Source organism: Elaeis guineensis, chromosome 7 (genome assembly GCF_000442705.2).
Source record: "Elaeis guineensis isolate ETL-2024a chromosome 7, EG11, whole genome shotgun sequence".
NCBI lineage: Eukaryota > Viridiplantae > Streptophyta > Magnoliopsida > Arecales > Arecaceae > Elaeis > Elaeis guineensis.
Window position 1 is genome coordinate 103,320,556 of NC_025999.2, and position 26,932 is coordinate 103,347,487.

Here is a 26,932-nt window from a genome sequence, read left to right on the forward strand (position 1 = left end):
AATCCGATCCGTTTAATTTATTTATTAAATAGATCAAATTAGGTTAAACAGATTAAACATATCAGGTTAAATAAATCAGAAACAGATTAAGTAGGTTTTAAACAGGTTAAACAAATCTTAAATATGTTAAACAAATCACATTAAATAAGTCAGAAATATATTAAACAAGTTTTAAACAAATTAAATAGATTAAATGGGTTAAATATGTTATGTGACTCAATTCGATCTGAATATTAAATGGGTGAAACAGGTTAAATAGATTAGATATCTAAAATTTAAATTCGATCCAAATATTAAACGAATTAAATAGATCAATTTGTTTATGATTCAACCTATTTAGTCTAAATAAAATCTATTTATGATAGAGTAAATACGGATTAAATTTAAGTTGATGGATCTAATAATATTTTGCCGGCCCCACACAAGAGATGCCCCGTAACGTTGTCGCGGTATGCCCTTCCATGAGCTTATCTCTCTTTCTTTGGCTTGACGTAGGTTGTTTGGAACCGGTCGCGGTGCACGTAACAGGTTACGGATTTTCTTTTCCCTTTCTAGCTGTGGCTTGCAAGTAACGAGGGAGCATAGCATGAGCATGAACGAGGTGCCTTCGCTCCTTCCCCCGAACTCTCCCTCTTATTTCTAAGTATGATCCTTCTGATGGTCACGTTGGCGTCAAAAGATAGACTGATGTCTTGATTTTTCACTTCATCGCTTTATACGGAGGAGCGTGTCTCGTGGTGCGTCACAGCGGCCAGATTCCTGGAACCGTGGGGTCCATGAGACGGACGTATGCTGATTGGCCGATCACGCCTCGTTGGTGTACGAGATACGCCGTGAGAGTGGCCTCCGCCGTCCTATAAATAAAGGCCTCCCCCGCAAGCAACTGGAGGGAGGCGAGGGGAGCCCAGTCTTAGTTTTAACTTCCACGATAGGTTCCCACCGGCAGCAGAAAAGCAGGCGGCGGGAAAAAGAAGGGAAACCCCCCACCACCACCTCCTCTTCTGAAAAAATGAAGTCATCGCTCGCCTCTTCTCTCTTTCTCTGAAGACGAAGTGCCGGTGGGGAACAGAGCGGAGCTTCTTGAATAAGAGTCGCTGGGGCGGACGAATCGGGAACCATTAGAGGTGAGTTCTTGTTCTTAAATCTCGCATTTTTCTCAATATTCGTGTCGAAATCAGGGATCGGTCCTCTTCCGGCGCGCATTCATTTCTTTCTCATCTCAGAGATCAAGTAATCGGTTTATTTTCTGTTTTATTGTTTCTTTTTTGCCTTGTAACCTCCCGATCTGCCTCCGAGATTCTTTCTTGCTCTCGAGGGACGAATTGATCCAGGTTTATATTAAATTCAGGGTTCTTTCTCGTTTCTTTAGACTCCCTTTTACGTTTTCTTGATTTCTTTTCTGTTTTTAGCTATTTATAGGAAATCTTGTTTCTTTTCGATTTATGGTGGATCCTGATCTTAACACATATTTCAGGAGACCATTATATTGTTATGTTTCGAAGAATGCGGAAAGCTTTTCTGTTCTTTCTTGCCTTCTTGTGAAGCCTTAGCTTGCCCCGTAATCGACTGGGAAAATTAGATTACAATAAATTAAATTAAATTAAACCATGGACCCCTGGCCAAAGAAACCGAACAAAATATTTCGATCTATTAAATTAGTTAAAAAATGGCCAATGGGAAAGTGATAGTCTTTTTCTCTCTCTATGTACATGTATTTCAGTCTCTCGTTCCCCCTTTTCTGTTTTTATCCACATGATAAAGAAAAAGCTCTCTCGTGGTTGTTTAATTCTTTTTAGGTTAATCACGAAAGGAGATCTCTTATGTTGTCAGATTCTCTCTTACTTTATCCATTTATATTTCTCTTCATTTTTAAAGTTCGTTATGGTGTTGCGGATAGTCGTTTCTTTTTAACGACAATAACAATTATTGGATCAAAGAGGAAGTTAGGCTAAAGAATTTAAATCCGATGGACTGATGCGGAATGAACGGATGGATTGCGTTGGAACATATACGGGGCAATAAGTGGTCCTCCCACTGATCGGGTGACTGTCATTGTCCCGTCTGGATGGTCCTCCACGACTGGTCCACTTAAAAGAAGTGGCCGATTTTGCCCGTGGCCCTCAGGGACTAGTTTAACCATATATGCCTTGCCTCAGGGACTCGTTTAGGCCGAGTTGATCGCCGTCTGATCAAGATCAAGACCAAGACCAAAAGTCAGATAGCGACCGGGCTCCTCAACGTTCGTTGCAGTGGACTTCTACACAAACTACATGAAAATAAAATTAAAAAAAAAAAAAAAAGCTCCAATGAGGTGTTCCAGGCAATTCACTGAACATTCGACCACTCTCTTCTGCGAAAAATGAATACACGATTGGTTGTAGCATCATATAATTGATCAAAAACTTGATGCTTGGTGCGCCGCCTCCTTTTTTGGCAGATGATTGCATGTGGGCTGTAAGATGTGTCTCAGCATCTTGATTTTGCTAGTACTTGAAATTGGTTTAGCAGAGCTGGTATTATGTGTATAGGAATTCTTTCTAGGCATTCATTTGAAGAAAATATTTCGAGATTCGATCCACAATAAGTTCAGAATGAGATTTAGCATGAAAAATAAAATTTAATGGTTCAAGAACAGTCCAAACGGAGGAGATATACATAAAAAAGTAGACTAGGAGCAGCTGGTACAGCCCACGGACCGTTGGAGAGACCCACGGACCGATGCAGGTCGATGGCAGCATTGGCCAGCCCATGCGCATACGGGCGCTTTGGGCCGGCGCGAGTGCCCAGGCCCATTTATCCTTCGCAGTCCATAGTGGACAGCGCTCTATCGCGGCTCACAGGCCATGCGTTGACCAATGCACGATCCGATGGCCCAAAGAGCTGTCGGTCGCGATCAGATGGTCCAGATCACTTCCGAATTAGATTAGAAGTTAAGGGGTCTGATTGCGTGATTGGACGGCTTTGGTTCGAGTTGATCATGATCGGACAGTCTAGAAAGGTTCTAAAATTTGATTTGAGCTCGATATCCTAGGGAAGCACAGTTTTAGTGATTATGGAGTTTACATAGCTTTGATTGGCAATTCGTTTATTGCGTTAGGTAGCTGGTGATGTCCTGATCATGTAAAGAGAGACTTCTTGAAAGGTTTTAGAGAGCTTTTGTGAGTGTTTTGAGACTTCTTATTGAGAGATCTTTGTACAAGAATTAAGTGGTGAGTTCCTCTTGTATTTTTTTGATTTTCTTTCTCTCATAGAGAAGCTTGCACATCCTGTGGAGGTAGGCTTGAGGTCAATCCACATTACTTTGATTTGTTTGTGGTATTTTTTCTCTCTTTTTTCTTTTTTCCTTTCCCAACAAGTGATATCAGAGCACAACAATTGATATCAAAGCTTGGTTACCGTGGACAAGTGGTATCAGACGATCCAGACATAGTTGGTGTTGATTGAGATTGGAGATAGAGAAGACAAGCACAATCAAGGTAGAGATCAACTAGTTCGATCGAAAAAATAATTTCTCCTTGTGGCAAGTAAGGGTGAAGGACGTGCTCATCCAACACGGGTTGATCGACACTCTCTTATATGAGAAGAAGCCAGCCACCATAGAGGAAAAGACCTGGGAGCAGCTACAGATGCAGACAATGAATACCATCCACTTGTACCTAGTAAATGAGTTAGTGATTTATGTACTTGATGAGATTTTTCCGACGGTGCTGTGGTCAAAGTTCGAGGAGTTATACATGACGAAATTCCTCACCAACACTTTCTTCTTTTGGAAGCAGTTTTACTAACTGCAGATGGACGAGGGACAGAGCGTACAGGAGCATCTCAGCCACTTTCAAAAGATTCTCACCGATCTTCTCAGTGTAGGTGAGAAGATTGAGAAGAAGACCAAGGTATTGGTCTTGCTAGCGTCGCTTCCTCCTCCGTATGAGTTTTTGATGACTGCTCTTCTAGTAGGGAAGAGCACCATCAAGATGGATGAGGTCATCGTGGTGATTCTCTAAAATGAGGTTCTCAGATGGGAGAATCAGGTTTCGAGCTCAAATGGCAGCAGCTCAGCTTGGACAATTTCTGAAGGAGTAAGTGACAGCAGATGGAGCAGTAGAAGATCGCGAGGAGGATGATCCAGGTCCAAGATGAGGGACCTCAGTAAAATCAGATGCTACCAATGTGATGAGTTGGGGCATCGTGTCAGAAATTGCCCTCAACTCAAAGATCGGATGATGGCTACTATGGCGATGGCTTAAAGCGAGTTAAAAGATGATGTCCTAGTGATATCTGACGAAGTATCTACTTCTTTCTAGTAGTAGATTTTAGATTTTGCATACATCCATCATGAATATTGCAGAGAGGAGCTGTTTGACTCCTTGGAGAGCAGTGAGGGTATTGTTTATTTGTCGGATGGATTTAGCTGTGCGATTAGAGGCATCGGGATGGTCAGTTGGAGGACACATGATGGTGCAGTAAGAAGATTAGGCGAGGTCCAATATATACTCAATTACAGGTGAAATCTTATCTCACTGAGCAAACTGGATTCAGACGGCTACAGGTGGATAGCTGGTGATGGAATCCTGAAGATTATGCAAGGCGATAGGGTTATTCTGAAGGAGAAAAAGAGGATGAGAGGATATTACTACATGACAGGAAGCCCAGTATGAGGTGGAGTATCAAGAGCCAGGGGAATCCTGTGTAAGGTGGAGCTCCAGATGAAGGTGAATCAGACACGAGATGCAAGACTTAGGAGGACGAGAGACGACGTTGCAGAGTGAAGTTTCTATTACTGTAACTGACTTTTCCGAGCAGATCTTTAGTCAGAGTAGACACAACCTTTGATGAAGGTAGGATTGAACGATCTGGCTCGATTGTACTCCCATATTTGCCCATCTATGAGATAGCAGGCGTGCCCCAAGGCGTGGGGGCGAGACGAATCATAGGCTCTTAGAGACAAATGGAAGCCGAATATTGAATCGAGGTAAAGATTGTTGAAAAAAATACCTCGAGATTCAGTTCACAATAAGCTCGAAACAATGTCCAGGATGAAAAACGGAATCCAATAAGCTCAAGAACAGCCCAAACAGAGTTCAGACGGAGGAGATACGTGCAAGGAAGTAGGTGGGGAGCAACTTGTACGGCCCACGGGCCGTCGAAGGGACCCATGGGCTGGCGCAAGTCGGTGCTGCACGGGTCGGCCCAGGCACACACGGCCCAGTGTGGGCTCATGCGGGTGCGGCCCAGCACACGGCCCCAGCCTAGCGCGAGCATCTAGGCCTGTTTATCCTTCGCGGTGCACGGTGGACCGCATTCTGTCGCGGCTCACAGGCCGTGGATGGGCCAATGTGGGATCCGACGGCCCATAGAGTCGTCAATCGTGATCAGACAGTCTGGATCACTTTTGGATTTGATCAGGAGTTAAGAGGGCCTGATTGTGCGATCGAACGGCTCTGATTCGAGCCGATCACGATCGGACGGTCCAGAAAAATTTTAGGATTTGATTTGAGCTCGGTATTCTAAGTAAACACAATTAAGCCTATATAGTTCTGATTGATAAACCATTTGTTGCATTGGATAGCTGGTGATATTCTAGTCATGCAAAGAGGTTTCTTGAGAGATTTCAGAAAGCTTTTGTGAGGATTTTGGAACTTCTTGTTAAGAGATCTTTGTACAAAGGTTAAGTAGTGAGTTTCTCTTATATTTGTTTAATTTTTTTTCTCTCATAATGAAGCTTATATGTTCCATCGAGATAGGTTTGAGATCAATCTACATTATCTTGATTTATTTATGATATTTTTTTATTTTTATTTTTTTGAATAAATAGTATCAGAGCACAACACATATATTGAATGCCTAAATGTTGTTACGAAACACTTTGGTATTTAGATCCCTTAAACAAGAAATATGTTAAACGACTCGCCCATTTCGGCATTCACCCATGAACATGTTGCCGTGCTCCGGCACTGGTAGATGACGACAGACTGGGACAGAAATTTACGATGACTGGTATCTAGCAAATGGGAACGTTACAACGATTAGTTTCTAAGGATGCATTGTGCTGGGAACCTATCTGCTCCTCCCCTCCCCAGTCCCACCCAATCCGCACAGACTTGAAATAGGATAGAGCTTGGCTGAAGATGTTGCGAGATTCTGAAGCTAGCGTGACATGCGAAACACACCTCCCTTCCTCTCTTCCATGCAACGCCTTTAACCAATTAACCCAACATGAGGTTCCGTGGGATGGGTGCCCCTCCCATCCTTCTTCGCGTCTCTTTACCCTTTCCCGCTTCTTATATATTAAGCTTTGCGTTGCGTTGCATCAAGTAGGTTACTTGCGTCGCACCTCCGAGGATACGTAAATATATATCATGACGAACGAGGCGATGGAGGACCCCGGCATCAGCAGCAGGGAGAGGTACACATGCTGCACCCACTTCTGCAACGGGCCCAACCCCTTCATCGCTCGGTACGTCTACTCCCTCCTCTTCCTCCTAGCCAGCCTCCTGGCCTGGGCCATTCGAGACTACGGCCGCTCTGCCATCTCCGAGTTCCAGCGTGCGCACCTCTCCTCGATCCGCCTTTTTTTTCTCCATTTCTTGGCGTATGAAGATTTTTCAGACACTTTGTCTTGGTTGTTAATCTATGCAGGATTAAAAGGCTGCCATGGTGCTCGTTACTGCTTGGGAGCAGAAGGTGTGCTCCGCATTAGTCTTGGCTGCTCCGTATCCTTTGCAAAATTACTACAAGTTGCTGTCCATTTTGGAATTAGGACTGGTAGTGGTATATAATGGCAATAAGCTAAAAATTCAAAATTTTGATGCCCCAACATGGTCGTCAAAACCATTAAAAAATAATGTAGATGTTGGAACCCTGGTGAGGGTTTTCGCAGGCCCGATCTCTCTGTGCCGTTGCAGAGAAGTTCCGTAGAAATGGAGTTCCAATTCTTCCATTTTTGTCCCATCTCTGATGCTGAAATCTGTCGAACATGTCCTTCGACATGCCTAAATCCCATGGATGATTCTTAACTTTGGAAAGTTATTCTTCTTTGTCATGTTTCTCTCGACGGCTGGCACGAAGAAGTTGGACGATCCCCGGAATTCATGGCACTCCGAGTGGTGGCCTGCCAAGATCATCATGTGGATGGTTTTCATGGCAGTGCCATTCTTCATACCTTCTGCATTTATCCAGCTCTACGGTTGGTTTCAGTTGTGTGTTCTGATTATCTACAATTAATATTTTTGATTCCATGACTTGCTTTTGCTGATTCTGAATATTTGTTGGATTTTCAGGGAAGGTTGCACACTTTGGTGCCGGGTAACAAGGCCTACTTTCAGTCTTATATTCTTCTTTCTCCTATGTTATAGAACTAATGAGCTATACATACGTAGTTTACAAAATCCTATCGGGAACATTATAATTCAATGATTTCTTTTCAGGGTATTTCTCCTGATTCAACTTGTCAGTGTGATCAGTTTCATTACGTGGTTGAATGACTGTTGCCGGTCTGAGATAAATGCACAAAGATGGTATATCTATTCGCACACCAATCTCTTTTTAAAGGATTATGCTTTGCACTTCTAACAGGCTGGAGATTTTCTGTCTTGCCATAAAGTTACTTCTACAGACGGAAAATTAAATAAGTATTTTGTGATTCTACATCAAAAAAGTATTTTGTCATTCTAGTTTAAACCAATAATCCATAAACACTAAAATATGCAATTTGGCCAATACTCAAATTTGATTGACCTCTAGTGGGAAGCTCCATGTTTTAAACATTATTTTTGAAACATATATATTTGAATGGAATTGTGTAATGTATGTATGCACATATCTGTACCATGTGGCATACTATGAGAAAGCTTGTTATTGACTCTTATGGGAAAAGAGAAACGCTGATGAACAAATTGAGGGTCCCTCAGGATAAAGTCCTAATATGGGAGAAAATTCTTGTACTAGAACAGCATAATATTTGGCAAGTTTATTTGAATATAATGTAAATGGGATCATTATCTATGTGAAGTCTAACACAAAATACGGGAACGCTGCATATGAAGCAGGCTTCTGTTCTTTGTACGGAAGCCTTGTATCAGTAGTCATTGCTGAGTAGGATGTACTTCTTGGAAGTACTGCTAGGAATTGTATTGTTCTGGTAATTAACCAGGAGACAAGTGGCTCAGAGCAGGAATGATGCCTGGAAAAGCATTATTTAGAAATGTCATACCACTCTTGATTAAAACTCAAGATATAGATTATATCTTCCTAATATTATCAATCATGATTATGAAAAGTGTGTTTATGCAATTTCACATAAGAATCTAACCATATCTTAATTTTGATCATCTTATCAGTTTATTTGAATCTTGGAATCTAATGTTTATTATGCATACGGCTTGGATTGTTGTCAATCAGAATTTAGGTCAATAAAACACCGATCTAGTCTCCATAATGTATATGTTATTGCTGTACATACATATACACATGTATATATGGACATGTATACATGCATGCATGTGTGTCTGCATATATACACAGGCACATGTATAGGTGTTTGTGTTTGTTCGATGGCGTATATAAACCAAGGATGATGTGGACTGCGCAGTGCAAAACTAATCAACAACAAATGTTTCATATAGATTTTGAGATTGCTAGCATTACAAATGTTCTTATTGCATTTGCAGGTGAATAGGTTAACAATCTTAACTGCCAAAAGTTGATGATAATAATTTCATTTAGAGACTATCTATAGGCATTATGTTTGTTCTAGATCTTCCATTTTAAATCTGACGATGAAGATATACGACCTGCAGCCCCCTTCAAGTGCTGATACTCTCCATTGCTGCGTATGTTGCTTCCATTTTGGGGATTGTCTTAATGTATGTGTGGTACGCACCAAAGCCAACTTGTAGGCTTAACATCCTCTTTATCACTTTGACCCTCGTGCTTCTACAATTCATGACCTTTGTCTCAGTGCACTTGAAGGTAATCCGACGTTCATTTCACTGAAAGCAAAGTACTTCATCTATACTGCCGCTTTTGTCCCTTCTAAGCTAAGAATGTCATTTTTGATATAGGTGAAAGGATTCCTGTCACCTGGGCTGATGGGAATGTATATTGTGTTTCTTTGCTGGAGTGCAATCAGGAGGTAAATTTTGTGAGCAATTTGGTTTCGCAGCTTTTCTATCAAGATTGTTTTGCCGCGGCTAGAAAACTATGTTGTGCTACATTTTCGATTCTTAGCTTCACTGAGTAGATTCTGTTACAATCATGATCTTTCCATTCACAATGACAGCGAGCCACAGACCGAGGTTTGCAACCAACAAGCACAAGCTGCAACAAGTGCAGACTGGCTCACAATCACGGTAAATTCAGAACATTTCATTTCATGCTAATTAGCATAGAGGACTAACAGACTGCATATTTAGATATTCCAGAATTTTAGATGCTCTTAAACATACGAAATACTGCAGGTTCTTCATGATGCAATGGATAAGCTTGTATTTCTATAACTCAAATCTTCAAAGAATAGGTTAGAACCAAAATTTGATATTCTAGGATTATAAGAGGAAATACCATGTTTGAGAATCTCCAGAATAATTATCATGCTGATATATCCTAAAAATATTTCCAGATATACAATCTAAGTTTTTTTTTTTTTCAAAATTTGTTGCTCCCATTTTTGAGAACTAGAATATTTTTCTTCTTGGTGATAAACAGAATATTTGAGCAATTTCAGAATTCTAACTTGCTCTTGGATATGTAGTATGTCACGGATATTCATGATGCAATGAATTAAGTCTTTTCTCCCTAACTTTATATTAAAAGAATTAGGTTGCCACTAAGTTCGATATTCCAGGGATTTCCAGAGAAAATGTCGTCTCATGTGGTAGGTATATGGATTAAGAACATTAGTAAAACTCTTAACCGAGTTTCTGGGTGTTACTAACTCCAGTCTTCTGCATGCTCTGTCAGTGCCATTTGGTAGTTTTATGAGCACTCAAACCTCTAGACAGGTTGGTTCTTCTGCTCAAAGGTGCAAAACATTTCTATTCTCCATTACAGATCAGTTTCCAGACATTAGCTTCCATGTCTTTTGCGTTATGGAAAATCTCAATGTCTGATTGGGCATTCTGAAAAGGAGAAAATTCATAATTATGTTAATGACTAAAAAGTGAAAAATAAACTAAAAAGTAATCAAAACATGACAATGGATATGAGAGATTTTGAAAAAAATATATAATAATTAATAAGACGTTCATGAAAAACATTATTTATTTGTATAACTTTTCATAAATTCATAAAAGCATTATTTTCTTTCCTTCGTCAAGTCAGTATTATTTAGGGAAAAATGATGAAAATTTTGGGAATAATTGAACAGTTGTTCAAGAAGTCGAAGAATTTTGTTAGTACAATATCATTATTACTGTGGTCTCCTATTCTTAAATGTGTTTATAATAAACTGACGTGATTGTCATCTAGCATGAATATGGTTATAAGCTTACATTGCTTATGGACGCAAACATCTGGTTAGTCTGAACTGAACTTTATTTATGGACAGAGCTTTGTTATTGCTGTACTTGTCATAGTCATGGCAACATTTTCAACCGGAATAAATTCGAAATGCTTTCAGGTGCACTTCACTAACACTGGCCCTGCGTTTTTCATTGGCTGGCTATTTGTTCAACTCACTATATGTGCCTCTAAATGATTGTTCACTATTACTCGATGCAGTTCAAGAGGACTCGAGCAGAAACAGAAGATGATGTTCCATACGGGTATGGATTTTTCCATTTTGTTTTTGCTATGGGGGGAATGTACTTTGCAATGTTGTTCATTGGCTGGAATGCACATCAAACCATGCAAAAGTAAGTTTTCATATCAGCACACCAGAGCTCTAAGAATTCATTTTAGATACTGATGAATATTCTACTTATAGGGTATTGATAAATGCCCATCCATGTTTTTATGTCACCATGCCTTAATCATGTATATTCCATTTTCGATTAAGCATTTTCACATTTAAAAAAAGATACATAAGTCAAAAGTCATGGAGATAGCAAGTTAAAAAAAAATGATACAGGTTTATATTTTGATACATTATCATCCATAGTACATTCTCTTTTTAATTTACAGATGGACAATAGATGTTGGATGGGCCAGTACTTGGGTCAGAATTGTGAATGAGTGGCTAGCAACACTTATTTATGGTAAGTACTAAATCATTATTTATATTAAGGACTCATTTGGTTCATGGGAACTAAAGGGAGGAAAGTGTGATTTCTAGGAAGTAAAAAAAATTCCTCTTATTTGGTTGGAGTTTTTTTTTGAAGAAAGAGAGTAGAAAAAGATCTTTCAATAGAAATACAATGTTCATGTTTCATAGAAAAAAACTTGTGAGGTGGATTTTTGAAATTCCTATGGGACAGAAATTGGAGCCCTTATTTTTTTCCCAAAAAATACACTTTTAATATTATCCTTTTATAATATATTAATATTATTTTAATATTTATATTAATATCTTACTGTATCAATATCATTTTTTATTTATTTTTATATAATATTTATATTAACATATTAATATTGATATTGATATTATATTAATATTATTTCATATTATTTTAGTATTTAGATTAATATAATATTTATATCAATATATTCATATAATATTAATATATATTATTATAATAAATTGTTAGGATCTAATTTTTATTATATTATATTATATTAATATTATATTTATATTTATATTTTATTAATATTTATATAAAATTTGAGAGTAAAAAATATATAATCTTATATAATAGATATTTTATATAATTTTCTCAAAAAAGTAGATACTCAATCAAACATAAGCCACTATAGAATAAACTACTTTTTCATGATCAACTAAATGTATCAAAACTATCTTTTTAGGCATCATATTCTTAAAAATCAATTTCTTAGGAACAATATTCCAATAGGAAGTAAAAAAAATTCCTCTAATTTGATTAGAGTTTTTTTTTAAGAAAGAGATTAGAAAAAATCTTGTCGTAGGAATACAATTTTCATGTTTCATGAAAAAAAATGGGAGGTGGATTTTTAAAAATTCTTATGCAACAAAAACTGGAGGCACTGATTTTTTTTTCCTCCAAAAATACACTTTTGGTTTCATATTTCATGAAAAAAAGTGGGAAGTGGATTTTTAAAATTCCTATAGGACAAAAATTGGAGGCATTGATTTTTTTCCCCAAAAATACACTTTTGGTGCTATCCTTTTATAATATATTAATATTATTTTAATATTTATATTAACATCTTACTATATCAATATCATATTTTTATTTATTATATAATATTTATATTAATATATTAATATAGATATTATATTAATATTATTTCATATTATTTAGTGTATAGATTAATATAATATCTATATCAATATATTAATATAATATTAATATATATTATTATAATAGATTGTTATGATCTAATGTTATATTATATTATATTTATATTGATATAAATATTTTATTAATATTTATACAAAGATTGGAAGCAAAAATATATGATCTTATATAATAAATATTTTATATAATTTTTTTAAAAAAATAGATATTCAACCAAACATAAGCCACTCTAAAATAAATCACTTTTCCATGATCAACTAAATATATCAAAACCATCTTTCTAGATATCATACTCTTAGAAATAATATTTCAGAGAAGAATAGTCCTTCCTATGAACCAAAAGGGTCCGAAAGAATGCTCTCTCTTATCGGAAACTATAGCTTTGGTTGCTGATGTTTCTCATTTGCTGCCTATCATCCATGCCACTATCTCTTATAGTTATATACGTTTGGAAGAGCAGAAGGCGAGTAGAATCCACATGAATATGAAGAAAAGATTCATCTCGTGTACAGAAAATACCAATTCATTGTACAGCATTCCATAATCGAACAGTTCAATTCTCACTGACAGTACAGATCAGTGGAAGAATGTCATTAGCAATTTCAAAGTATGTTGCCACCCCATGATTTCTAAAGAAGAGCATCTTGATCAAGCAAAAGCTCGTGATGCAAAATTTTCCTCATTTCTTTACCAATATTTGATTGATCCTGTTGGATTCATATAAGAAACACGATTGCATAATAGATGATCATGATTCTTTAGAAAACAAGTGAAAAATTCCATGCATCCCAAGTAATTGGCACATCCTGGATCATGAGGTCCTAAGTCTAGTACAAAATATGATATGCTCATTAAGCAACATGACATGCAGCAAAGGGTACCAAGATACATATGTGTATACGTCCTTACCAAAATTAGTTTTAGGATTAAAAGGTAGCAGAAAATGAGCATATCATAGCTCTTTCACATACTCTGGCAATACAGATGGAAAAGGAAACAGCACAAAGAATTAAAGAATATGAATATGAATTTCCTCAGCCATCATATAGCACCAATAAAACCACGTGTCATGCATTCAAATCCATGTGACCAAAATAAAACATCAACAATTTCAAAGTTTAAGGCATATGAGGCCATTGCACATAAAGGGAACAAGTCTGTTGACTGCATAATAGACTGCTAAGAAATAACAAGCTTCTGCAAGATGATAGGGAAACTTTCAAGCTAAGCGGGTCAATCTGGTCAGATTTGACTGGAGCTTATGTCAGTTTTGTAGGACATAATTGACCTGGGTTAAGGCTTGTGATGGGAAAAATGGAGGAGAGGGAAAGTGCATTTTTATCCTCTTTCAAGTGCCTGGGTTTCTTGAGTCTTGACAAAATTGAGACTAGGCATGCTGCATTGAGACTGGACTTGCTGCCTGTCATGAATCATCACCACATACAGCTGAAAAAGTTGTTTTCAGTGGCATGATGGCCTGTAGGTATTCCAAATTGATCAAAATAAAACAAAAGGGCTATTGGTGTTTCAACTGAAAGATATAATAGAATACCACTGAGATTGACAGGTGGTTAAATACTCGCTGAATCCAAGAAAGCCCACGATGCTTACTGAATTAAACAGCTCCATGGGAGGATCAAATTGTTCACTGACAGTTCTTTATTCAGGTCAATTAATAGTTCTTGTGAAAAATTCTTTAAATTTTCTGAGCTAGATGTACAGCAGAACGAAAAACAGAACTAGACCCATGAATTTTATCCTCTGTTATGTGCCTGTGTTTCTGGACCAAAATGGGATTTTGCTTCTGTTGCAAATCACCCATGCAGTTAATATTGACTTGCTTTCAATGGCATTGCAGGTATTCCAGATCGATCAGAACAAATTTGTAATGAACAGAGAGCTATTGGTTTTCTTATTGAAAGAGACAGCAAAATGAAATTGAGACACAGCAAGGGAATAGTTCAATACTTCCTGGAATAAAGATAGATAATGATGCTTACTGGATTAAACAGGGAAAATCAAACCGTTCACTTGACCACCTTTTTATTCAGGTCAACAAAAGATGTTTGCAGCAATCCATGAATCTCCCCAAGCTCGTAGTATGACAGACAAACAGAACATTTGGGGTTGAATGCTCAGAGAATCTGTGAATAATAGAACAACAATATGCATGTTACAGTTTCTAATAAGCATATCATAAAGGAAACACTTGTGCCCAAATGTATATATATTTATGAAAAATGCATCAAAGAGGTGCTTGCCCCAAACACGAATATATAGGAAAAAAGATATAACACTCAGAGAGATTTATTTATGAAACTACAAAATATGCAAAAGGGGAATCATAATGATTTTCCTCAAAGATCAGTTCATCAAGTTGCTGAAAATTTTTACTCCTGATGGAAAATAAAAGGGAATTTAATAAAGAAACATTTTCAGATCTTAAATTAAATATCAGGTGAATGATGCCAGTACTTTGACCACTATAATCCACCCAACCACAACCCATTTCCCGTGTCTTATGACCACCACATATTTCTGGATTCTGAAAAAAGTAGAGGATTCAGTACTTTTGTCCAGATAAGAACCTATTTTCTAGAAACCTAAGATAACCAAAGAGATCTGGGTACTGAAGGAACCATTGTTTCATTAAATTTCCCTTGTTGGCCGGGATGAATGTACAGCTATCATCAGGCTTAACATTGCCTATAAGGACCCTCTAATTATCTAACAACCCTAATCAGATTCCATCCTCACAAAAGATATACAACAAAAAGTATTTAGACATACTAAATTATTTCAAAGAACAAAAATGAAAATTCATAATAAAAAACTAAATAAATACACACTGTACTCCACTGCAGTTTGTGCAAATGAAGGTCCAGAACTTTGTACACACATATTGTGGTCCCTGTTCATATATGCATGCTGTGAGAGTTATTATTTGATAATATGCTTTTTAATTCTCTAGCGACAGATTTTTGCCAAAAAAAATAGGGACCACTAGGAACTAGAGGGCATACATCAGATAGATCCTGTACAAGTGAAAGCGGCAAAGGGAAAACACAGAAGAAATTGGAAATAAATCTTTTTGTTCATGTACCAAAGAAATGGCTGATTTATAATGTCATGCTTTTGTAATTAAAGCAATCTAAAGTTTTGAAAATGTAATGGCACAAAAGACTAGCGGAGGTTCTGTGTTCAGTTACAACAAGTCTTGGGTGTTTTTCCACCTTTTGTAGTTTTCTTCCCCTTTGTCCATCGTAAAATCTGTCAATTACTTCTCCGTCAAAAGGAAATTACAGACTGTATTTTATCTACAATATGACAGCTAATTCATTTTCAGGTGCAACCCACATTGAATTCTGTATTAGGCTATTGTCCCCTTCTGACCATATGTGCAAGTTTTGTCCTGAAACTATGAAAGTAAAAGGCTTCATTCACACAAAAGAAGGCACTGATAAGGTAAAGGAATGAATTGTAAAGTTTTTGAATTTACTGCAGCATCATATCTACAGTTTAAACCACTAAAAAGGGTAACCTAATTCACAAGATTCCTGCCATTGCGAAGTCTGAGGAGGGCCAGATGTACGCAGCCTTACCCCCGCATGTGGAGAGGCTATTTCCATATTTTGAACCCATGACACCTAGATCAAAATGGAACAACCCTATCATTATGCCAAGGCCCACCCTTCTCAATTTAAACCACTACCATAGAAATTAATCCCCATAAAAATGATGCAATGTCCGTGTAACCAGTGCCTAAAGAAACTACCGAAATTCTAGTCAACTAAAACAAGTAACTTTAGAGCAAAAGAGATGACTTGAACCAAAAGCAAGTCAAAGGACTAAGGTAAGCTTCAGAATTACAATATCATTCCTATACAACTGGAAAATAATTGCAATAATTAACAGTGCTATACACGTGCCCTTCTATTTTTCATTACTAGCATTTGGCATGGACAGCTATGATAAAATTACATGTGATGCAGAAAGAAGTGCATGATGGACCATTACAATCGCATGCTTTACCACCATTTGTTTTATCCATGTGAATGATGTAGCACAAAATTCCAATGATGGCTGCAAGCCATCACATGTGATCACATGGTATGCTAATCTAAGGTTGACAGTCAAGATTGGAAACATCCCAACTGGTGGATTCATATAATGATTCAATAAGAGTCTCCTATAAGAGATTGTCCAAAAAAAAAGAGGAAAAAAGGATGAGTGCCGTTATTAGTCTTCTTCAAATAAAAAGGATATAACTGGAAAGAAAGAACGGACAGTAAAACTGGATATAAAACAGGAGCACGACTCTCCAATATATTGTGGAGTGACGAATCATGGAATACCATGCAAATATTTCCTTTATATAGCAACTAGATCTTGAAACATGCAATGCATGTGGATCATTGACTATTTTTTTCACTTATTCTAAAAATTACAGTTTTTATAAGAGCAGAAAAGAGAGAGAAAAACAGATGGCATTTTACTGCTTTCTAGCCTGAATGGGGATCTGAGACTTTTGCATAGGAACCATACTTTCAATAATATCTTTGAGGCTTCCTGCATTGGAATTCTAAGAAAGAGATCACATTTTCTTTCTCACATGCTTATCATGTGAGAAAAACCATGGAATGTTCAACCAACATACAATGGATGCTCCAAAGTTCCCACTATAAATTGTAAAAGATAAAATTATAGATATAAGGCTTTGCATGGTAAAGATAGGAATTGGAGAGCCTTTTGATGCTCAGAAACTTTGAGAAATGCTACCCAATTTCTTCTAACTTATGCCTAAGGTTCTGTCAGATGAAGTTATCCTTGTTCAGTTCTTCATTACGAAATTAAGGAAAAAGGCTTGAAAATCAGCTTTGTTGAACTAAAATCATGGGATGTGAAAAGGATTGCTTCACACTAGGAACCAGATCTACAGGACTGATAGGATATATAAAACAAACAGCATTCTGTCTCCAAGGTGAAGATCTGTAGAAGCCCTTGGTAAGCAGCTCACAGCTAATAAATAGGCATACTCCAACATTAAGGTAATGGAGGAAAAATACTGTATACATATTTTAAAAAGGAAACTTCATATCTGGTTCTTTGTTTGGTTGCCATTTTTTTTAAAATAGAATTCGCCAGCAACCATTAGGAAGACAACCAAACATCTTTAGAACCTAGATATTGGTAAGGTCAATACACAATCAGAATAGTTTAGCAAGTAACAACAATAATAATTTAAGAAATGAGCCATAAATTTTTAATAAATCTAGAAAACTTAAAATAGTTCGAGATCATGAAAGAAGAAAAGGAATTGGAAAATTTCTTAATATTCTGGATTCATTGCACTTAACATGCAGTTGTAAACCAGACAATGATTGTTGAAAAACTTTTGGTCATTACAACTAAATCGCCTTCTCCTCTTCCTTGTCCTTTTGCTATTCTCCTTCTCTCAATTACTATCCCATTATAAGTGTGACTTAGACACTTGGCACAAGTTTCATGCACCAGAATGTCCAACATTTCAACATCCAAAAAATCTGAAATCAGAATGCATATTGTATAACATAAATATGTGTGTGTTTGTTGAATAGCCTGTTTGTCAAATATCTCAAATGAGATCTCCTGTTTCGGGAGTTTAGTCTCACTACTGCAAGGTCTTCTGAAGAATGAACCAATCCCATGACTTGGGCTTCCTGGCCCAACTAACCGGTCCCTGGTACAGTAAAAGACTACTTAGGCAACCCATATAAAAAAGTAGAAATGATGTTACACTCTATGTCAATCTAGTCTCTCAATTAAAAAAGACACAATGAAGTGTGATTTTACTAAAGTGTCCTTTAATAGGCTAACATAAGAAGTACATTCAATTTTTAAAGCATGATAGAGTATCATGCCATCCTTTAAGCATGTTCGAGTATTTGACAACACATCAAAATTCCAGAATTCTAAATTTCTTAGGTATCGACGAAAGGAGGCCTAAAAAGAGAGGAACAAGGAGGATGGGGGTGGGCAGCTTTTTTCTGAAATGCTGTGTGGTACAAAATTAACTTCTCTGGTGCCAACATCATCAGCAAGACCTTGTATCTGGGAGTGCATCTATACTAAGATAAGCATTTTAGCAACATAGGCACCAGAGATTTCCAATTTTATACAACAAATAATGTGAATGACAATTTTTGTTCCAATAGGCCACCTAAATTCAATCTAAATGTAGAGGCTGCCGAAGAGCAAAAGCAGGAGCACAAGTGAAACCACATGACTTGCAATCTCATCTTAATGACAACAGTCTCGCATAACCATAACGGGTCAAGATGGATAATGAAAGAACTAAAACTACAAACGTGGGTCCCCCTTAGGTTTTTGCAATAATGGTTAGTTTTTTTTAACATCTATGCTAGACCATGCCACATTAAACCCATTCAGAATAAGATTCTAAAACATTAAACAAAACTTTTAAACATTTACCACTATGACAAATCACCATAGTTCTGAATGAAATTCAATCAAGACTTATGAGTAATTCTAAAAACAGACCAAAAGGGTTGGTGCTTCATCAGGTTATACAAGTTTCCCACAGGAAAGGCTACGAATAGGCTGTGCTAGAGTCTAGAAATAAGTTGCTTTTAAAAAAAATTAAAGGCTCATGGTGCAGTGGAGTAAAATCTGACAAGAAGCCTACGATATTAACACCCCTGCCATCATGCACTGCTAAACTGCTGATATTCGGCATTCTTTTAAACACAGTCTACAGATGCTGGAAAAAGCGAATCAGTTTAAAATGTGATTTGTGAAATCTCTACTTATACTACCACAACATTTATAAAAATAAAAAATAAAAAAATCTGAAATTATAAGGAAATCAGATCAAATCAGTATTTTTTTAATAATTTCTCATTTTCAGTCATGCAATATCTCCTCTTCTCAATTACAAACAAACTCTGCAGACAGAAATTTCCAGGTACAATTAAATGCGACAAAAATTGCTATTGTTGCATTAATTCCTGGTCTAGTGAGGACTCCATGTTGTAGCCACCCAAGCTTTCTTGCTTCTAGAATAATTGTTTGTCCATAATTTTAGAGAATCATTGTAATCAGAGAAACTTCTCAAATTAATTTGTTGCCAAGAATTTCCCAATTACTTAACACATGGGTTATAATAAGTAATGTCAAGCCCTCCTATAAAAGCTGTGAGTAATGTTAATGTTATAGCCCAAGCCCATGACATCAGGATCCAAGCCCAAAAAAAAAAAAAAAAAAAAAACAGAGTAAAAACCGGGAAGAAGACTCCCGGTAGGAGTCTTCTTCTCCGGCAAGACCCAAGCCTATTAGGAGTCCTAGGATCTCTCGAAATCCTAGGACCCTCTATAAGAAGGTCTCCCCTCTCTCTTGAGATCGATCATCGGCCTCTTCTCCCTCTCTTTCTCTCCGATTTTCCTGAAGTAGAGCCGCGGGCACTGCTGGTTTCTCGCCGTGATTTCTCGCCGGTGAGGTCACCGGAGGCCGGGGGTGAGCTTTCCTTTCCTTCCTCTCTTCCTTCCCTTTCTTTTTGTATTTTTGATTGAGGTTGCCGGCGACGAGTGTCGCCAATCTACAGTCGGGAAAGAGACTCTGTTTTTGGGTCTCTTTTCCTTGAATTTTCCGGCGCCGGCGATCGGAATCGATCGCCGGCCATACTCCTCCGTGACCGGGGGAGTGGCCCCCGTCGGCCGCCGGCCTCCGCCGCGGCGGCCGTGGCCTGAACGGCCCGGCAAAAGAGGGAACGCCGGTCCCCTGTTCCGGCACGGGAAGAACCAAGAAAAAGAAAAGAAAAGAAAGAAAGAAGAAGAAAAAAAAAAGAAAAGAAAAGAAAAAGAAAAGAAAAAGAGAAAAAGAAAAGAAAAGAAAAAAATAAATAAATAATAATAATAAAAATAAATATATATATATATATATATATTTATATATATATATATATATTAACAAATAAATAAATAAATAAATAAAAAAAAAAGAAAAATGATGAGAGAGAGAGTTTCTCTCTCTTCTTTCAATCTGAACCCTGACTTTCTCTCTCTGAAATTGAACTTTCTCTCTCTACTTTCTCTCTCTAAAATTTTCTCTCTCTTGATGGATTTCTCTCTCTCTAAGGTTATTCCTCTAAGATTAGCATAGTGGAAGGCTTCATCTGATGATTTTGATCGAGTTTAGGGAAGAGTCTGATTTTAAGTGAGGTTTTGATTTTGGGATTTGTTAGATTTAATTTTGAATTAAAATTAATGTAAAAATATAATTTTGGATAATAGGCACGGAAGAATCTCCTAGAAGTTAGTCGATCTATTCATTCAGTGCTCCGTGAAAAGTAAGTAATGAATCATCTTCTCGAGATATTCCATATTTATTCTGAAAATAAATAATTATTCTCTGAAATTATGTATGATTATGAAATTATGTTTTGAAAGAAAAGTGCTTTTGAAATATTATGGTACGTCGATTTATGCACATGTTCAGTGAAATATTTATGATATATTATGATACAAAGTGTTTTGATACAGATCGAATTTATGCTCTCAGCCTGACTATGTTTCAGTGGGCCCCGCCAATGGGGATTATACGTTGGTACTCAGTAGACCCTGCCAGTGAGGGTTGTGCGCTGGTGTTTGTGGACCATGTCAGTGGGGGTTGTGCGCTGGTATTTGTGGACCCTGCCAGTGGGGGTCGTGCGCTGGTATTCTGTGGACCCCGCCAATGGGGGTTAAACGTTGGTCATAGTCAAGGCTGTTGAGTTACGAGTATTTTGAATCGAATCGGATTTATGATTATATTATATGTGAATATTTGAAAATATTTGATTTGTATTAAATCAGCATGAAATATATTCTTATGTTTATTTGCAGCATTATTCTTGAAAATTATATAATATTTGAAATATCTGGTAGAGATACTTGTTACTTACTGGGCTGTCTAGCTCATTACCTTTCTTTCTATTTTTCAGATTCAGATAATTAATTTCGAGCGTGGGACGAAATATTGGGACAGAGTTTTTAGAAGCGAGATTAGCATTGTCAACTTCAATAAACTTAGATCTATTGTTTTATTTTTAGTAAAATTTTATTAGATGTAAGACATTTGATTTAATTACTTGAATTACAGTTGAATAGTAATTATTTGAATTTATTCCGCTGTGATGCATTGATATCGTGATGAGATGCCTTGCATGCTTATGGAGAGAGTTCTTCATGAGTATGCGGCGGTTGCCGCGACCCTCGATTCATAATCTCGGGTCGGGGGCGTGACAATTAATATGGTATCAGAGCATAAGTGGATAAATTATGACACATAGAATTTAACATAATATGAGTGTAGGTGGGTAGACATTAGGAATATTGGGACGTTAGAGTATGAGCATCATAATAAACCCATCCTAACAAATAGATAAATGAATCTAATAAGGTTTTACTACTACAAGGTTATCATGCCTCCCCGTAGAATGACAAGAACTACTCAAGGAATTGCAAGAGAGACATCACAACCATGGGATGGTAGCACTCCCCATCCGACCAGTGGCACCCCTCAGGAGGAGGGAGTCGTAGATCCTAATGAGAGTGCTTCGAGAGCACGTCAAGAACCAGATATGGCTCAGTTAATGCAGACCCTAATCAGGATGGTACAAACGCAACAACAAATACAGCAGCAAATGTTTGAACAACAACAGATACAACGAGATACACAACAACATCAGCATCCACCACCACAACATGGAGAGCAACCAGTACAACGGAACAACATTTCAGAATTTAAAAAGCTTGCCCCTCCAGCTTTCAAGGGGACTACTGAACTTTTGGAGGCTGATAACTGGATAATGGAGATGGAGAAGGCTTTCGCTGTCCAAGAGTGTCTTGATGAAGAAAAGATTCGATATGCAGCTTATTTACTACAAGGAGAAGCATACAATTGGTGTCAGCGACTACAGCACAAGCATGAACAAGACGGCGAAATACTTACCTGGGAAAGATTTCGAATTGCATTCTATGATCAGTATTTTTCTCGGAGTATAAGGATCCAGAAAGAGCAAGAGTTTATTTATTTGAAGCAAAAGAGTATGAGTGTGACTGAATATGAAGCAAAATTTACAGAGTTAGCAAAATTTGCTCCGAGATTAGTGGATGGTGAGCAAGAACGTGTTCACAAGTTTGAGATGGGATTGAGAACTGAGATTCGAAAACAAGTGGTTCCTTATGAATTGACAACTTATGCAGATGTGGTAAACAAAGCACTGATAATTGAAAGGGAAGTCAATGAAGAACGCATGGAAAGGAAAAGAAGGCAAAGAAAGAGAACACAATCAAATGATACACAAGGGCAGAATAATAAAAACATCAAAAGATCAGCTAAGGGAGCAGTAGACAATAAGACTCAACAGATTGATGGTGAGCCGTGCTCCAGATGCTCCAGATGTGGCAAAAATCATGCAGACAAGGATTGCTATTGGAATACCGGTGCTTGTTTCAAATGTGGTCAGAAGGATCATAAAATTTCTAGCTGCCCGCTAAATACTGAAAATCAAGTTGGCCAAAGAACTTATGAAGGGCAACATAAGGGTGATGGACAGATTTTTAAAAATCAGGGAAGAGTTTATGCGCTTACTCAACAGAATGCACAGGCTTCCAATACAATGGTGACAGGTATGAAAAATTTCGAGGACGAAATTTCTTTTTAGGGGTGAAGAATGTTATAGCCCAAGCCCATGACATCAGGATCCAAGCCCAACAAAAAAAAAAAAAACAGAATAAAAACCGGGAAGAAGACTCCCGGTAAGAGTCTTCTTCTCCGGCGAGACCCAAGCCTATTAGGAGTCCTAGGATCTCTCGAAATCCTAGGACCCTCTATAAGAAGGTCTCCCCTCTCTCTTGAGATCGATCATCGGCCTCTTCTCCCTCTCTTTCTCTCCGATTTTCCCGAAGTAGAGCCGCGGGCACTGTTGGTTTCTCGCCGTGATTTCTCGCCGGTGAGGTCACCGGAGGCCGGGGGTGAGCTTTTCTTTCCTTCCTCTCTTCCTTCCCTTTCTTTTTGTATTTTTGATTGAGGCTGCCGGCGACGAGTGTCGCCGATCTACAGTCGGGAAAGAGACTCTGTTTTTGGGTCTCTTTTCCTTGAATTTTCCGACGCCGGCGATCGGAATCGATCGCCGGCCATACTCCTCCGTGACCGGGGGAGTGGCCCCCGTCGGCCGCCGGCCTTCGCCGCGGCGGCCGTGGCCTGAACGGCCCGGCAAAAGAGGGAACGCCGGTCCCCTGTTCCGACACGGGAAGAACCAAGAAAAAGAAAAGAAAAGAAAAAGAAAAGAAAAGAAAAGAAAAAAGAAGAAAAAGAGAAAAAGAAAAGAAAAAGAGAAAAAAAAGAAAAGAAAAAAATAAATAAATAATAATAATAAAAATAAATATATATATATATATATTTATATATATATATGAACAAATAAATAAATAAACAAATAAATAAGAAAATAAAAAAAAAGAAAAATGATGAGAGAGAGAGTTTCTCTCTCTTCTTTCAGTCTGAACCCTGACTTTCTCTCTCTGGAATTGAACTTTCTCTCTCTACTTTCTCTCTCTAGAATTTTCTCTCTCTTGATGGATTTCTCTCTCTCTAAGGTTATTCCTCTAGGATTAGCATAGTGGAAGGCTTCATCTGATGATTTTGATCGAGTTTAGGGAAGAGTCTGATTTTAAGTGAGGTTTTGATTTTGAGATTTGTTAGATTTAATTTTGAATTAAAATTAATGTAAAAATATAATTTTGGATAATAGGTACGGAAGAATCTCCTAGAAGTTAGTCGATCTATTCATTCAGTGCTCCGTGAAAAGTAAGTAATGAATCATCTTCTCGAGATATTCCATATTTATTCTGAAAATAAATAATTATTCTCTGAAATTATGTATAATTATGAAATTATGTTTTGAAAGAAAAGTGCTTTTGAAATATTATGGTATGTCGATTTATGCACATGTTCAGTGAAATATTTATGATATATTATGATACAAAGTGTTTTGATACAGATCGAATTTATGCTCTCAGCCTGACTATGTTTCAGTGGGCCCCGCCAATGGGGATTATACGTTGGTACTCAGTGGACCCTGCCAGTGGGAGTTGTGCGCTGGTGTTTGTGGACCCTGCCAGTGGGGGTTGTGCGCTGGTATTTGTGGACCCTGCCAGTGGGGGTTGTGCGCTGGTATTCTGTGGATCCCGCCAATGGGGGTTAAACGTTGGTCATAGTCAAGGCTGTTGAGTTACGAGTATTTTGAATCGAATCGGATTTATGATTATATTATATGTGAATATTTGAAAATATTTGATTTGTATTAAATCAGCATGAAATATATTCTTATGTTTATTTGCAGCATTATTCTTGAAAATTATATAATATCTGAAATATCTGGTAGAGATACTTGTTACTTACTGGGCTGTCTAGCTCGTTACCTTTCTTTCTATTTTTCAGATTCAGATAATTAATTTCGAGCGTGGGACGAAATATTGGGACAGAGTTTTTAGAAGCGAGATTAGCATTGTCAACTTCAATAAACTTAGATCTATTGTTTTATTTTTAGTAAAATTTTATTGGATGTAAGACATTTGATTTAATTACTTGAATTACAGTTGAATAGTAATTATTTGAATTTATTCCGCTGTGATGCATTGATATCGTGATGAGATGCCTTGCATGCTTATGGAAAGAGTTCTTCATGAGTATGCAGCGGTTGCCGCGACCCTTGATTCACAATCTCGGATCGGGGGCGTGACAGTTAATGTGTGCTGAGTGCGATTCAAATGGGTTTGTGCAACTCATAAGGGTTCTCCAATCATGGTATGCCATCCCAACGCCATGGTGGCCAAGGAACTGTTAGATAAATGAGCAGCCTAGTAGCATCGTTTTCCCATGGCTAATGATTAATAAAATAATGTAGAACTGCTCGCGAGCTTTGGGCTAGGGTTTCACTCTCCACATCCCACCCTAAATCTGCCGGTCACCAGAACATCATCTGGTTTATAAAACATGAAAGAAGTGAGAAATATCCGACTATATACGTGAGCATTCTTTCGATCCCAACAATTCACCCATTCACGGATTCACGTATTCACCTCTCCGATTATCAAAACCTTTTTTCCTTATAATCCTGGACTTGTTTGCATGACAAGATTACGTTTCTGTTCTTCCTTTCAAGATGTGGCTTCAAATTGAAGAATATTAATCAACGTGTTGTGGGCAGGCTGTGGGAGGACCTCCCTTAATAGTCCCACATCGGGCAACTCTGGTGTGTGCATGTGCTTAAGAGGGATACGAGCACACCTTCCCTCACGAGGCGCCTTTTGCGGGGTGAACTCCAATGCAAGGGACAAAACCGTGAGGCCGTTTGCGTAACGCTGGGGGACAACCCCCGGTGGGGACCACTGGGCACGCTCCCGGTCCGGATCCAGCCAAAGCGGGCAATACTTCGTGGGGCGGAGCGTGCGGTCTCCGACGACCTGCTTGACACATGTGCACAACAGTGGCGCGCCAGGTAGGGGTAACCCGCCCCCTGTCGCTCAACACCTGCACCCTCCAGAGTGGGGGGCATCTGTTGTGGGCAGGCTGTGGGAGGACCTCCCTTAATAGTCCCACATCGGGCAACTCTGGTGTGTGCATATGCTTAAGAGGGATACGAGCACACCTTCCCTCACGAGGCGCCTTTTGCGGGGTGAACCCCAATGCAAGGGACAAAACCGTGAGGCCGTTTGCGTAACGCTGGGGGGACAACCCCCGGTGGGGACCACTGGGCACGCTCCCGGTCCGGACCCAGCCAAAGCGGGCAATACTTCGTGGGGCGGAGCGTGCGGTCTCCGACGACCTGCTTGACACATGTGCACAACACAACGAAAGAAAAGAAATACCAGATTATTGCAATTAATGCATCTCCGGTTCGCATGAAGCTTCAGCAGCCCTCGGATTATTTTCTCGTTCTTCTCATCCTCTTTCAGCCGGTTGACCATTTTCTCCTCAGGTTTTCCCCTCGCTCCCTCTAATTTTCCCAATCGCCGTCGAGATCCGGGTCTAAAACAGGAAAAGAAAGGCGAAAAAGAAGCTTCAATTCAGTAATGCCAGTCATATCACCAAAGAAACAGCAACAAAATTGAAATCATCAATTCAACACAACAAGAACATCTACATCCAACAGCAATTCAAGAATTCAAGAATGGATCGCCAAGATCCACAGTGCATCTCGACATGGAAGAAAACCTACACGACATACTAGCGAAGAAAGAAAAAGATCATACCTCGTTCGATCTCTAACGAAGGATTCAGAGACGGAGAGCTAGGAAATCCGAATGCGGCGATGGCGGAAGAAAGAGAGAACGAAAAGCTGCATCGATTTGCTAAGAGATCCCTGGGTTTTCTTTTCTCTTTCGAGGGTTTGGAGACCAGGAATATTTGTACGGCAAAAACTCTGGTTCCTTTTCTGCTCTTCCTTGAAAAGGTTGAGGGAATTTGTTGGGAGAGACGAGCGCTTCCGCTCTCGTTCTCCGCGGTGAAATATGGCGATG

General features: G+C 38.2%; 1 protein-coding gene and 1 long non-coding RNA gene across 3 annotated transcripts; one reads left to right on the forward strand and one right to left on the reverse strand.

Annotated features, from left to right (window-relative positions):
- The first annotated feature begins 854 nt into the window (after positions 1-854).
- On the forward strand, positions 855-14,373 carry LOC105047894 (uncharacterized). 2 transcript variants are annotated; one of them, XM_019851995.3, is made up of 13 exons: positions 855-1,124; positions 6,316-6,543; positions 6,637-6,710; positions 7,024-7,183; positions 7,278-7,302; positions 7,425-7,514; positions 8,796-8,967; positions 9,060-9,130; positions 9,278-9,347; positions 10,544-10,615; positions 10,717-10,850; positions 11,119-11,192; positions 12,810-13,019. In XM_019851995.3, the coding sequence occupies exons 2-13, from the start codon at positions 6,357-6,359 to the stop codon at positions 12,851-12,853; spliced, it is 1,173 nt and encodes a 390-aa protein (XP_019707554.1). In that variant the 5' UTR covers positions 855-1,124; positions 6,316-6,356; the 3' UTR covers positions 12,854-13,019. The 2 variants fall into 2 exon arrangements, with proteins under 2 accessions (XP_019707554.1, XP_010925321.1); XM_010927019.4 differs by lacking the exon at positions 12,810-13,019 and adding an exon at positions 14,230-14,373 and having other exon boundaries at positions 867-1,124.
- LOC105047895 (uncharacterized) lies at positions 9,766-26,932 on the reverse strand. Its single transcript, XR_832525.4, has 4 exons — positions 26,666-26,932; positions 26,282-26,441; positions 14,372-14,515; positions 9,766-10,115 (listed from the first exon to the last, which is right to left on the reverse strand). It is a non-coding gene; the product is annotated as an uncharacterized lncRNA (long non-coding RNA).